Below are 14,345 nucleotides of genomic sequence, written 5' to 3'. Positions count from 1 at the left end.
AAAAACATTCAGCTCTTAAAACTTCTAGAATTCTGAAACTTTATTTTAATTTTAATTATTTTTTAAATCTTTGAACACTTTTAATTTCTTTAAATTAAAAATAGTCTTGAAAATAAAACTGTCATTACAGTAGGTGTACCTGAGGAAACTTATTAGCCTACATGGGGGTATGACCTTCAAATATTGTTGGGGACCTTGGAGACAAAAATGTTGAGAACCACTGATCTAGTGCCTGTTTATATTGAAAAACAAGGGAAAAGCAGCACAAAAACAAGTTTTGTGGGAACAGTTCCTAATACCATTTGAGAGTTGCTGAGAATGAAAAACTGAAGACTCTTAAGGATGATCATTGGTTTGCGGAGTCTGTTCTTTTACACAAACGTCACTCTCACACCCATCTTCAGGTGCCAGCTGGTTGGGCAAAACCTTTAGAGCTCTTATGAAGCACTTCTGCTTCATAAGGTAGTGCATGTCCACTATGATCCTGCTTGACATTTTTCAGAAGCAGCGAGTGAAGAGCTTTGTAAATGGGTTCTTATGCCATGCCCTCCCTGTTAAAAACATTACATACACTGTACAATGAGTGAAAACAGAGGCTTAAGACAATTTGGGAACAACTTTATCTTACATTGAAACTGGTTCACTGATTCAAAGAGAATGATTTACATGGAAATCAAATGGCTGGATCTTGGCCCTCTGAAGAGATGCTACCCTAAAGAAGTTGGGGAACATCAGCTTTACATCATTTTCCAAAGATAAAATCATTTCACATTGAGCTTTCCCTTTTCTCTTAAAAAGCGATTAGCTGGAAACTGAAGGTAGGGGAAAACGCCGCTTTCCGTTTTGCATTAGTATGAATGACTGAAAAACATAAGACAAAAATCCCCAGAAAGGAGCCAAATAATTTAGTAGTCAATATACAAACAAGCCTATTCAGCCCACAGTTAAAAGTATGATGCACAAGCTAACAAAAGCCGTGCAATACAACTACTAAAATGTAAAACAATGACCAAATGCCTGTATAAATAGAATAAGTTACCATTCTAACTGTATTATGACTTTGATGTCGCTCAAATAAAACCTAATACAAAACAAACCCAAACACGCTAGAGTCTGGCTTACAAAAGCCACATCCTTTTGGGATGAAACCCATTCAGAGCTAAAACAAGAGGCACATGGCAGGGAATTACATATATTTAAAAAAATAATAATAAAATAAAGAGAAACACAATATGGGTATCTTTAACCATCACAAATTCATCATGACAATCAAGCGCAATGACGGCCGAACATTTTTGCAGGGAGACGCATCCAGGCGCGAATTCCAGTCACCCAGCCTGAGAAGCTCTGAGAAGGTCTCATAGGTAGTATGTTTGTCAGGGTCAGCATCTGAGAGGATCATCGTATCATTAAGTCTTTGACCAAAGATTGAGACAGCAGTTAAATTTCAGAAAAATAAGAACATGAAATCAGTGCAGAAAACAAAACAAATCTTATCTTCAGGATGGGACCCATCAATGCAGTTATTCCATAAAAGCAGCTGCTTATAATGCTTGAAGACAAAAATGACAGTGTACGAGTAAAATACAACTTCGAGTCTTTCCTCGTTCAGTAAAGACAGAATTTTCTCACCACTTGATGCGTTTCACTGGAGAAAAATAAAAAACAGGTCATCGAAAGGCAATAAAATATTCACAGAATTCAAGGCCACGTATGAGAGTTCAGTGTCAAAAAAGTTGGAGGAAGTTTCGTACGTGTAAACCATGCTGAAGTTGGATGTCGGATTTTGAGAGAGAGTGAACTGAGATTATTCCTCTTCGGCACAAAACGTATACACATCCAGCGAATATGTCAGCAGTAACCATACTTTGCTTCTTAATGAGAGATGGCCTCAGAGGGGAATGAGAACAAAAAAAAAACTTTAAAAAATCCAGGAGCATTGAGTCACATTTAGATGTTCTGATCTTAGAGAGGAGTAAAGATTTGCTAGCCATTTAAAAAAAAAAAAAAAAAAGGAACAACAAAAATCATTTTGATATTGCATGAGACCACTTGTGAGGATGCAGGGCAGTCCCACCCAATTCCATTTCCTGTACATGTACTCTGTCTATGTCATCGGTGGCCAACTGTGAGTTTCCAGAATGGAGCAAACAGACTGGCATCAGACGCTCATGGTCATGGAAGGAGAGTACTGCTGTAAATACAAAATAACCCCCAAAAGGTCAAAAACTGAAGCAAAACATTACAGAAAAACAATCACTCCGTATATACACTTCACACTGTGTCCTAACTAGGTGCAAAATGATAAAGTGAGTTTGTCAGTGTTGCCAACTATTTTCAATGGAAATGGAAAGTAGCTAAAGCCTGCTCTAAAAGTCGCAAAATGTCTAGCCTTTTCTCTCCTAACATCCTGTTTTCATTTACATTTTCTGTCAGACAATGGAAAGTATCATTGTAGTGATTCGTTAGTCAGCAGTCACTTCCACTGCATTGCTAAAATTCCTGATTTATAACCGCGATGTCCTCGGCCAAAATCACTATACATGTACGTTAAAGACAGTGGCTATGCTGTGATTTCAGCTATATTTACATGTAAAATGATAACTCAGAATGAAAGTTGTGCAGCACATAAGTCACAACAATGATTGCTGCTCTCCTCAGCCACTCACTAAACAGAGCACAGATATAGGTGTGACTCAGTGTAGCTACTTTAACTCTGTGGCCGCAGGTTGTTTTTCATGTCTGTGGGTTGAAGCGACCCCAAATAACATGATATTTAGCTCCTGGAATGTGAACTTTAACAGGGGAACCCCACCAAAAACGGGGATTTTACCCCCCAGAACACGATTTTTACTGGCTAAAGGTGTCTGAAAAGTCGCTAAATCTAGCGACAAGTTGGCAACACTGGTTTTTGTGCAACAATTTGTCCTTTGTGCCATCCTGGGAAGCCCTGCCCAGTGATCTCATTGGTCTAAAATCCTGCTAGCTTAACTCATATTTTGATTTGAAATTTGTATTGCATTGTGCCAGCATACCACTTTTATTTGATGACATAAGAAGAGGAAATGTATTGCTAGTAATTTACAAATCATAATATAGTATTTAAATGTAAAGGAATGTAAAAGTTAAATGAACCTTACATTCTCATTCTGGAAGGAGTGAAGGTAGCTGCCTCCTACATCTTCATCTCTAGGGGTTCCGGGTGGATTGCTCATGCCACTCATATTGTTAGGAGAATTCTGATGAAGAGATGTAAAGTAGTTGGCAAGTTAAATAAGCAGTGAAGTGCTGCAGGGATGATGCATTTTTGTAGGCCAATCTGGAAGACAGCATTACTCTGGTTCCCTTGACAAAAAGCCAATCAGGCTTTTCCATTGGCTTTTGATTCTTGTAAAAAAAAATAAGCTCTGTGACCAACCAAAGTTCAAGATTCTGTATGTTCATCAAGATAATCTGCACAAAATATTATGTATTCTGAAGCCTAAATACAAATTGGCAAAAGGAAAAGCCTAAAGTTAGTCTACAAATGAACTATACCGCAGTAGCAGGACTTAAAGTTCAACATCACCACCACCAGACCTTCAAAAACTCTTAATCTTTTAGTTTGAGTTAGAATAGTTTGCAAGAGCATGAGTATAAACTAGGGCTGTCGATTTAACATGTTAATTAATTAGGTACGGGACAAAATAATGATAATTAATTAGATTAATTAATCGCCACGTGTAATTTTAACATTTTTAATTGCTTGACAGCCCTATTATAAACACAATGAGCTGTAAAATCAGTGTAAAATGTCCCGATAACCTATGTAGTCCTAATTAGCTTAAAAAAAAATTTAAAATAAAATAACTAATGGGGTATTACTGATATGCTGTAGAATAAAACATGAAAATATTCCAAGCTTGTGTTAACCACAGACCTTATTTCAGGCATTTAACCAAAAACCTATTTAAAAATCCCACTGACTTTGGGACGAAGGAACTGCGATGAATGTTCAAAAATGCTGGTTTCCAGGTTTTAGGACCCATTCTTGCAGCTCTCTATTAAACAGTCTTTTACAGCAAGATTTTAAATATATCTCATTGTGACCCAAATACAATGATGGAAAAATAATACAATTAGAAAGATTATAAATCACCTTTGGAAGTCCATCCAGGTCTCCTGAACCTACAAAGACAGAAACAAGCATAAATTTGTTTGCAAATGGATAACTTTTTTTTTCCCAAATATTGATGTGTATTTATAGTAGCTTTACCTCCATTCATATGCATCGGGTCCATTCCTGCCATGGCCCCTAGGGGCCCCTCAGAGCCTGGGCCTATGGGAAACTGGACAAAACCAGTGGAAATTAAAAAAACAGACATGTTCTGTCATCAGACAGTAAAGATGAAAAAGGGTAACATGAACACAGCCAAAGGCACTTCTGCTGCATTAATGTACTACACTAAGCAATTACTGAGCAGTGTGCCTCTGAGAAATGAGTCAGCAGGTCTGTCTCTTACACTGTTGCGCCCTCCACCTCCTGAGTTTATCATGGTGTACAGGTTTTCACTGGAATTGTTGGAGTCTGAGGGTGAGAAATCTTTCATTAATAGGATGGAGATCTCTGCATGATCAGTTATGATCGATACTCTGCTTTAAGCAAACCCTGTGGTAAATCTGACATCTGTGGAAATCAGAGATAAACTAAATCCAATAAAGAAGGTTATGAAAGGCTCTCAGCTGCAAACAGACCTGCTGGACTAGGAACAATTCCAGGTGTTCCTGGAGGCCCCCCTCCTTGTGGACCCTTGAGAAACAAATGGATTACAGTTTTAGATTCACATTTCAAAAGTCTTCATATATTATTATGGTAATTATAATAAAATGTATAGTAGAAGGGGAACTCTTCCCTTACCCCATATGCACCAGGAGATGGTGATGAATATGGCATCTAAAACAAAACAGACAGACATATGTTTAGGCTTGCAGCATTGCATTATAGTAATAAATATAATAATTGTGATAAAATACTTAAAATTAGACTAATACAGAAATAAAGCTGACTCACATTGTTGGCATTTGGATTTGGCCATGGTGGTCTGCCATTTCCAGGGCCCCTGGAATTAAATAAAATAATGTATTAGAATTCAGTTTTAATTTAAAGGTGCCCTAGATTCAAAAATTGAATTTACCTCAGCATAGTTGAACAACAAGAGTTCAGTACATGGAAATGACATACACTGAGTCTCAAACTCCATTGTTTCCTCCTTATATAAATCTAATTTGTTTAAAAGACCTCCGAAGAACAGGCGAATCTCAACATAACACTGACTGTTGGGGTGTACGCCCCCAATATTTGCATATGCCAGCCCATGTTCCCAACATTATGAAAGGCATTAGACAAGGGCAGAACGTCTGGATCTGTTCACAGCTGAATATTCTAGGTAAGCAAGCAAGAACAATAGCGAAAAATGGCAGATGGAGCAATAATAACTGACATGATTCATGATAAGATGATATTTTTAGTGATATTTGTAAATTGTCTTTCTAAATGTTTCGTTAACATGTTGCTAATGTACTGTTAAATGTGGTTAAAGTTACCATCGTTTCTTACTGTATTCACGGAGACAAGAGCCGTTGCTATTTACATTTTTAAACACTTGCAGTCTGTATAATTCATAAACACAACTTCATTCTTTATAAATCTCTCCAACAGTGTAGCATTAGCCGTAAGCCACGGAGCACAGCCTCAAATTCATTCAGAAGCAATGTAAACATCAAAATAAACACTGTACTTACGCGATTAGACATGCTGCATGACGAACACTTTGTAAAGATCAATTTTGAGGGTTATATTAGCTGTTTGATCTTTTTTTAATGTTGTTTAAGGCAAGCGCGAGCACTTGGGGCGTGGAGCACCAGATTTAAAGGGCCACACACCCTGAATCGGCTCATTTCTAATTATGCCCCAAAATAGGCAGTTAAAAAATGAATTAAAAAAAAAAAAATCAATGGGGTATTTTGAGCTGAAACTTCACAGACACATTCAGGGGACACCTTAGACTTATATTACATCTTTTTAAAAAAAGTTCTAGGGCACCTTTAATCAATAATTTACATGATATACTACCATTCAAAAGTCTGGGATTGGTAAGATTTTAATGCTAAAAGGATAGTTCACCCAAAAATGATATTTTAAATAATGTTGGTAACCATACAGTTGATAGCACCCATTAACTTCCATACTATTTTTTTTCCTACTATGGAAGTCAATGGGTGCCGTCAACTGTCTTGGTTACCAACATTATTTAAAATATCATCTTTTGTGTTCAAAAAAAGAAAAAACTCATACAGGTGTGGAACAACTTGAGGGTAAGTAATGACAAAACTTTAATTTTTGTGTGAACTATCTCTTTTAATAAATTTTAAAAAGTAATTAATTCCTGTGATGGCAAAGCTGAATTTTCAACAGCAGTTACTCCAGTCTTCAGTGTCACACGAACCTTCAGAAATAATTTTAATCTGCTGATTTGAAGCTCAAGAAACATTTCTTATTATTAGCAATGTTGAAAACAGTTGTGCTGCTTAATATTTTTTGTGGAAAATGTGATTCTTTGGGGATTGTTTGATGAAAAGGTTTACAAGAACAGCATTTATTTGAAATAGAAATCTTTTGTAATATTATAAATGTCTTGACTGTCACTTTTAAGGTGTCCTTGCTAATATAATATTTTTAATCTTACTGAGCCCAAATTTTTGAATGGTAGAAAATGTTGTCACAAAAGCTCTTACATATTCACTCCTGGCATGCCAGGGCCCATTGAGTTGTGTGGTGGTCTCATCCCTCCTCCAAAACTCTGGGGGCCGGGGCCCATGGGACCCATTCCTCTAGGAACATTCATCCTCTGCATCGGCCCTTTAGGTGGGGGAAGGAGAAGCCAAATAAGTTAATGCCGTCTTGCCGCTTTAAAATACCTCAGATGTCATAAGCGATGAAGGCTCACCCTGTAGTCTGGGATCCATGTTTGGGAGCATTGGCTGGGCAGTTGGAACTCCACCGGGGGGCTGGAAAAGTTTAGATACAAATTTAATTTTAACATTTATTTAATTTAACTCTTTAATTTAAGCTACAATAACTGACACCAAGTTCATGTTGATGAACTCACCTGGTTGCCCATTCTGATGGGGGGTCTTGGACCCCCACCAAACCGAGGTGACATGAAAGGCTGCAAAACAAATCAACTTGTCAGAAAACTGTAACACTGATATATTATCTGAATCCAAAGAAGTTGCGACAAAAAGGATGCCTGCGACAACATGGGATATCCACAGCTCAGCAGAGCAAGTTTACAGCAAAACAGCGAGAGAGAAACAACACAGAGGTCAGAACCGGAATAGACAGGAGCCGCTACCTGGCCGTGGGGTCCCATCATGCTGTTAGGGGGAGGAGGAGCGTGAGGGGAGGCCTGGGAGCCGGGAGGGCCCTAAGAAAGTGAAGAGACCACACGAGAGGAGAGCAGGAGCGAGAGACGAAGCAAGGGATATGTAGCAAGTGATAAAAAGGGCATTGGAGAAACAGGGATAATGAGAGAGACAGACAGAAGAGAAAGAAAAAAAAAAGAAGATTCATTAGGCTATTTGAAGGGCTGGAAAGGGAACACCACAGAACACACTGAGAATCCTGTGTTCTGGATTCTCACCAAGTGACTGGTGGCTGAACAGCTAAACTTACACAAAGAGCAAAGCATTACAGATAAGTTCAAACAAATGAAACGGGTGAAGTAAGAGCACAAGTTAACATTTATGAAGAAAATACCAGGAAAAGCCAACACTGGACTCAACAGTGACTAGTCAGAGCTGTGCCATCATTTTCTTTTTTTGTGCAAAGCTACTCAATTTAAAGCACTTGTATTCACTACCAACTTTGGATATTTTGAAGGAGTTCCCAAAAATACTGGAAACTTGTTGGCTGCTTTTCCCTCAGTGTCCTATTTTTATAATTATTACCGGGATGCACCGAAATTTTGTCCGCCAAAAATTATTTTTGGCTGAAAGAGAAAAGCGCCCGAAAATACATGCCGCTACCTGACGCTCCACTCAATATTCCGCTCTATGCACGTGAGCTCCGCTCAGTTGCTCAAGGCCCATGCCAATGCTCCACTCATGTACCCCTCATGCTCATCGGAAAAGCAAAGACATGTTTAGTCCGCTCAAATAATACACTGACATAAAATTTCTATGTAGTGGTATACGCGTTTCTGTTTGCCCTACTGTGCTGCTGTAACATGGTGGGGTATAGCCATGCTGGGCAACGCTGGTAAAATGACGCTACCCTCTCGTTCACTGATCCGCTCCCCTCTACGCTCTTCTCGCATGCTCTGATAATAATAGCTTTGTAGGACTACACATTATTTGGATAATTGGTTAAAAAATAAATAAATAAAAAATATAATAATAATAATAATATTATATCTTTTTCCTTCGCTTTATTGTTCAGCACTTTGGTCAGCCATGCTTGCTGTTTTGTAAATGTGCTATATAAATAAAACAACCTTGAACCTTGATATTGACATTTGATTTTAATATATTTTCTGACCAATTTTAGTGTTACTTTCAATAAAGGTGTGCTTATTCTATTTTATTGGTTTGGTTTTTTAAACTCAGTATCATTTAAATTATTGAATTTCATTAAAAAGTCTAATATTAATACAATTATAAAAAATAAAAAAAGCCAATTTAAAATAAGAAAAAAAAAAAATTAATTAATCATTTTTGGTTGCAGTTTTCGTGTGCATCCAGAATTTTCGGTTTAGGCCCAGAATTGTCATTTCGCTGCATCCCTAAATTATTATTTAATAATGTACTGTATATTTTATATATTTATATTTTATAATTTTATGTCACATAAAATAATTATAAAACAGTAATATTAAATTATTTTAGAAAAAAAAAAAAAACCCACAAACAAAAAGGGTCTTTAAAATGGTCAACCATTTTAACCACAAATCACTGCTTAGGAAATTAGCAAGAATGGCACAAATACTGTAGATAAAGTAACTTAGCACAGAATAGCTTTTCCCTTTGTTTACTTTTAGCCGTGTGGGTAAACTTTTTCAAACAGCTTTTTACAGGAAGAACAGTCTGAGTGTTTTTCCACTCAATATTAATGGTTTCAAACAGTTCATGAGTAGTTGAAAAATGTCTCCCAGTTCGTTTGAGTTTAATGTGAGACCAATATTCATTAATGTTAGACAAATATTTACTATAGGGTTCAAATCTGGACTCTGAAGAAGGCCCAAACATGAGCCTGATGGACTTGTTCTTAAGCTACTTCTTGGTTGTCTTTGCAATTTGGGCAGGAGAATTATCTTGATGAAAAACAACATCACAATCATTCCTCTTTAGATAACTTCTTTTCAATTGTGGGAATCAATCCATTCTGCAATATTCTCCTGTACTCCAAAGCATTAAATGACTTGTCACAGTGAAGCAGCTCACCAATATCAGCAGCTAAAAAGGCTCCCCACACAATGACACCTCTTTCTCCCCACTTCACTGTGGTAGAGATGCATTTTTTATTATATTTCTCACCAGATTTTCAAAGGCACCACTCTGGAGCATCACCATGCAACTTGTGTTTCATTGCGATTCATCACTCTACTCTCACATTCTGCCAAAAACTTCATTCTGTCTTTGATGCATATCTGAGACGGCGATGGCTTTTTAAGTAGTGCATTTGCTTATATTTTTCAAATTTCCTAACCAATAATTTATGGTTAAGACAATTAAAAGCTTAGTGTTTGGCCATTTTAGCCCATTTTTTTGCCCAGGATTGTGTGCACATAGGCATAAATACAACATTTTTTAAAATCATGAGAAACAATTAATACACTGTGTCCAAACCTTTGACTGGTAGTCAATGTAAGGTTATAATCAGTGGCTTAGGAGATGATCTAACCTGGAAGAATCCAGGGGGCATGGGTCCACCTGGCATGCCATCTCCTGGTGGCATGTTTCCAAGAACAGGACTGGGGGCTGCTGCAGCACTCTGTGGACACACACAAAAAAAAAAAATTAGGATACATTAGATGAGAAAAAAAAAACACCTGTACATCTTAAGCACTGATTTTTTTCCTAGGAAAAACAGAATAAATCTTAAGCTTAATGCATTCTAACACTCATAAATCTGTGTTCTACCAGCAAGCAATAAAGCCAACGGCACAGCCACAACTGACTGGTGCAAAATCCACAAAACCAAGAGGAAAGAACTAAGTTTTAGAGCACAACAGGGATTTGATCATGCATATAATGGCAGTGGAAAAAGCAGTGTGGTCTGCTGCCTGTCACACTTCAGCCCGAGTTAACCGAGCAAGGCTTTTCAGAGTGCGCTGTGAAATACCACAGGAAGGAGATAGAAAGAAAAAAAGAGCAGCTGACCCTAATGGAGCAACACCGATCAGAACAGGCCAATGGGAAGAGTCAGACCGAGACTGATCCGTAACAATGGAGCAGCTACGCTTTTCATTATTAAAGTCCACAGCTCAAGGGCTGTTTTTTTTTTTTTAAATCCACATGAAATCAAAAATCACACTCCTAATACATATTTCTGGACACATCATTCACAGCTCATTAGTGCATCAGTGCGGTTATAGTTACCTAAACCTATTAAGTAAATAGAAATATTTTTAAAAAAGCACAAAATTACTAGAATTACAATACAAAAACTGAAAATCTAACAATAAACATTAATGCTAAATATTAATACATACTATAATATATACAAATATTACTAAAATAACACTGCAGTGTATGTTATTCCAAAGAAAACTAATGTTTGACTTCACAATCACTTGCTCCGCCCCCGAAATGACTTTTCTATTTTGGCTGATGTCACCAAGGCTGCCATTTCCTGTTTCGGAAGGTAAGCAATCCAACAAAATGAAAGGAAACTCTGGAATAGAATGCCTACTTTTCACGATCCAATCAATTCCCAATGGGGGGGGGGGGAAAGGAAAAAATCATCAATTTTTTCCTTTTCCCCCAAGCTGAATGTTTTGTTCCACTCAGAAAAATCATATTACAAAAGTGAAATGGGTGGGAATTTTATGCTGCTTTAGGATTAGCAAAATTTCTCATCACCAAAGCATGAGTTAAGCCAGGGTAACAAACATTCCTGGTTGTCCCACCCTGACTAAAGCCCTCCATCAGTAGCCTAACAACATTATATCACTAAAATGCCCTAAAATAATGCAACACAATCCAACACGGTCCTGTTTTCTACAGCTCATCGCTCCCTTCCGCTCCAAGTTTGCTTCCATGCTCCTCGTTCCATCTGTCTCTTCCCTCCCTTTCAATCTGCCTACCGACAGGCTCCATGACAGCCATCAATCACTCTCCATCCCCACCGCAGCCCGAGGGGGAGTGTTTCCCTTGACACAGCATGAAGACAACATGGCCACTGTTTAAAGAGGGCGCAGCCTCCTCCCCCACCCTCTGGAGAATAAGAGAGGACAGACCTGACGCCACGGTCCCAACCATAGCTGGGCACAAAAGGCAGGAGACAGCGCCAATCACACGATGACTTCAAAACATAATGCCCTGTAACACTCCTGCAGATCCAACTATGCTGAACATGCAGCTAATTTTCGAATGACGGCTCATGTTTCATATGTCCCGTACGGCAGCATCTTTTCAGATTAGGGTGTCTAGACAGAAGAGCAAGGGTTTGATTTTTACACTCTATGCATATGAACTCTGACCTGTGGCCCCTCACTAAAGCTTGCTGCTAGACAACAGCAGCCATATATTATTGGTAGACAGCTAAAGCTGGAGGTTTTCGCATAAGAGTCGCATCATTCCCACACAAACTGCTGGGAACATAGAGAAACGACAATTAGAAATGCCGCAAAAAGTTTTACATATTAACTGTAGCTAAACAATACCAAAGACTTTTCCCTATTATTACAGTCTCATTTGTTATCCAAAACTAGGACTGATAAGTCTCAGTACAACTTGCATTAAAACGATTTAGTTAGATTTGATAGTGATTGCATGCCATTGTAAAGGGCATTGGTCTACAAATCCATTTTAAAAAGTGCAATTTCAAAATATATATTAGCTAAAACTGGAGATTTTGGCCTAAGAGTCAGACTATTTTTATAGATTTTCCTAGATTAGCTGTTGGGAATAGGCCTGCACGATTCTGGGAAAAATATTAATCACGATTTTTTAGCTTAGAATTGATATCACGATTCTCTACAACGATTTTTTTCTCATGAAATGTAATGTTTATTGCACACATGAACCATGACAAAACAAAACAAATTGGAAGTAACGTACCAAAAATATTTGTTTTGGCACCTATAGAACATTGCACATCACCACAAGCCTGTAAACATAGAGGCTTCAATGAATAGAACTACCGCACTCGCTCGACGAGTGAAACACGAGACTAGCGTTCACACCAAACGCGAATAGAGAGTCAAATTCGCGTCTACCGCGTCTAGTTTGCCGCTTGAACATTTTGAATGCATTCGCGCGTCTAGAGCGAAATAGACGCGCGTAAAAAACAAGCGTTTGAAGCGAAATTGACACGCGTCCGAGGCGAAATCCGCTTCTTGTGTGAGGGGCAACTGCTAGGCGGTTGTCTGTTTGCAAGATGGCTGATGTTGATCGTGCGTTCATCGAGAGAGCCACCGCTTTGTATTTGCTCTGGAGAGCAGAACAGCGGCGTAGGGGTCAGCGTCGCGGGAAGGCTGCGGGTCGATAAACTTGTACGTGACTCAAAAGTGAAATGTGTATTTACAACTTACCAGGTAGCCCAATCTCCTCACCGACACTCTTCCAAGCGAGCTCGTTTTTATTCCTGTCTGAAGTATGAACTTGTGTCATAAATCTCTGGCTGACGCTCGAATGAGGCGAATTCGCGTCTTCCGCGCCGTGAGACCTCCAGACGCGCGTAAACGCGTCTTTACATTGACTTAACATTGAAATCATAATTTCAACAGGCGCTTTGTCGTTGGCTGAGGGTGAAGCCCTGTGAGAGCGGTCCTTTCAAAATAAAGGCTGATTTTTTATTTTTTTTAAATCGAAGTCATTTAAAAATTAAATCGTGAACAGGGTGAATCGAGATCGCGATTTTATAACGATTTATCGTGCAGGCCTAGTTGGGAACACAGAGAAACGACAATTAGAGATGCCACAATACAAGTTTTACATTTTTTAATTGTAACTAAACTATGACAAAGGGTTTTATTACAGTCTCATTTATGTCATCTAAAACTAGGACTGATCGGTCTCAGTGCAACTTCCCTAAAAATGCTTTTATTAGATTTCTTAGTAACGTCATGCCATTGTAAAGGCCATTTTCTACAAATCCATTTTTAAAAAGTGCAATTTTGTAATATTAATAATAAGACCTTTCCTGGCTTCAATCTTTGGTCACGCAGACCTTGATTTCCAATCAGCCAAACATCATGTACATGACAAAGCTGATCGTCCGAGGCACACAGCATCTTCGTCTAGAAACAGTGATGATTCCATGGAAAACCCTGCTGACATCATTGCTATTGTAGGGATGATTACTACATCCTTCACACATGACACTGTACATGTTTTCTTATTATACAACACAGAGACTCCTCCAAAGTCACAGGCACAAGAAATGCAATTTTGTCCTCGAATCTGCATGCCTTTTCGTATACTCACATAGTCATGGAAAGCCTTGGCCTCGCTTGAATGTTCACATGTGTCTCTCCGCTCAGGAGCTGCACAGTAAAGGTCCCAAAAGACACTGGGGTAAAGAGAAAAAAGTCATATAAGTCTGCGTATGCCCAATGGTCAGCTTAAAGGAACAGTTCATTCAATTTTTCACATTATTTACGGTACTTAGCCTCATGTCATTCCAAACCTGTATGACTTTCGCTTCCACAGGGAAAATTAAAGATTGTTTTCTGTGCAATAACAATGAACCATACAATACATTAGCTTTGTGTGAGAAAAAGACCAATGGATTTTAGTGGTAATCTAATCATATGGTTAAAAAAAATCTAAATAAAATTGCATGGTACACTTTTATGATACTTCTGCATGTTTTTTGAAGCTTTAGTCTTCAGAATTTCTCTCATTGTGTCCCTTGGAATTTAGAAAGTCATGGTTTGGAATGAATTGAGGGTGAGTAAATAATTTCATTTTTATTTGTGTGTCAAATATTCCTTTTTTTTTATATAGATACATATTACACTCAAAATACTCACCACCACCAGGAATGCAGGAACCCAGGAGGGTCTCCCAGCGTGATGTTCTTTTCCCATCGGATCTAGAATGGATCCGAAAATAATTACATCTTTTAAAAGGTTCAGTCT

The 14,345-nt window shown here is 38.2% G+C and overlaps 1 protein-coding gene across 3 annotated transcripts in view; it reads right to left on the bottom strand.

Moving 5' to 3' along the window:
• Positions 1-612: 612 nt before the first annotated feature.
• Positions 613-14,345, bottom strand: part of ssbp3b (single stranded DNA binding protein 3b) — a 14,689-nt gene continuing 956 nt past the window's right edge. Inside the window, exons 3-18 of one of the 3 annotated variants that reach the window (XR_010895870.1) lie at positions 14,238-14,299; positions 13,690-13,774; positions 9,941-10,030; positions 7,395-7,466; positions 7,149-7,208; positions 6,987-7,047; positions 6,775-6,898; positions 5,051-5,099; positions 4,898-4,933; positions 4,735-4,789; positions 4,503-4,567; positions 4,256-4,328; positions 4,139-4,167; positions 3,141-3,239; positions 1,755-2,194; positions 613-1,648 (exon numbers count right to left, since the gene is read on the bottom strand). Coding sequence is in view for 2 of the 3 variants with exons in the window: in XM_067393599.1 (XP_067249700.1) it covers positions 2,162-2,194; positions 3,141-3,239; positions 4,139-4,167; positions 4,256-4,328; positions 4,503-4,567; positions 4,735-4,789; positions 4,898-4,933; positions 5,051-5,099; positions 6,775-6,898; positions 6,987-7,047; positions 7,149-7,208; positions 7,395-7,466; positions 9,941-10,030; positions 13,690-13,774; positions 14,238-14,299 (993 nt within the window). In the remaining variant the exon portion in view is untranslated. Of the gene's footprint in view, positions 2,195-3,140; positions 3,240-4,138; positions 4,168-4,255; positions 4,329-4,502; positions 4,568-4,734; positions 4,790-4,897; positions 4,934-5,050; positions 5,100-6,774; positions 6,899-6,986; positions 7,048-7,148; positions 7,209-7,394; positions 7,467-9,940; positions 10,031-13,689; positions 13,775-14,237; positions 14,300-14,345 lie in introns of all 3 variants that reach the window. The other 2 variants (XM_067393599.1, XM_067393600.1) reach the window with 2 other exon arrangements.

Source organism: Chanodichthys erythropterus, chromosome 9, assembly GCF_024489055.1.
Source record: "Chanodichthys erythropterus isolate Z2021 chromosome 9, ASM2448905v1, whole genome shotgun sequence".
NCBI lineage: Eukaryota > Metazoa > Chordata > Actinopteri > Cypriniformes > Xenocyprididae > Chanodichthys > Chanodichthys erythropterus.
The sequence above is the reverse complement of the archived record's forward strand: the minus strand, read 5'-3'. Positions and strand labels throughout refer to the sequence as shown.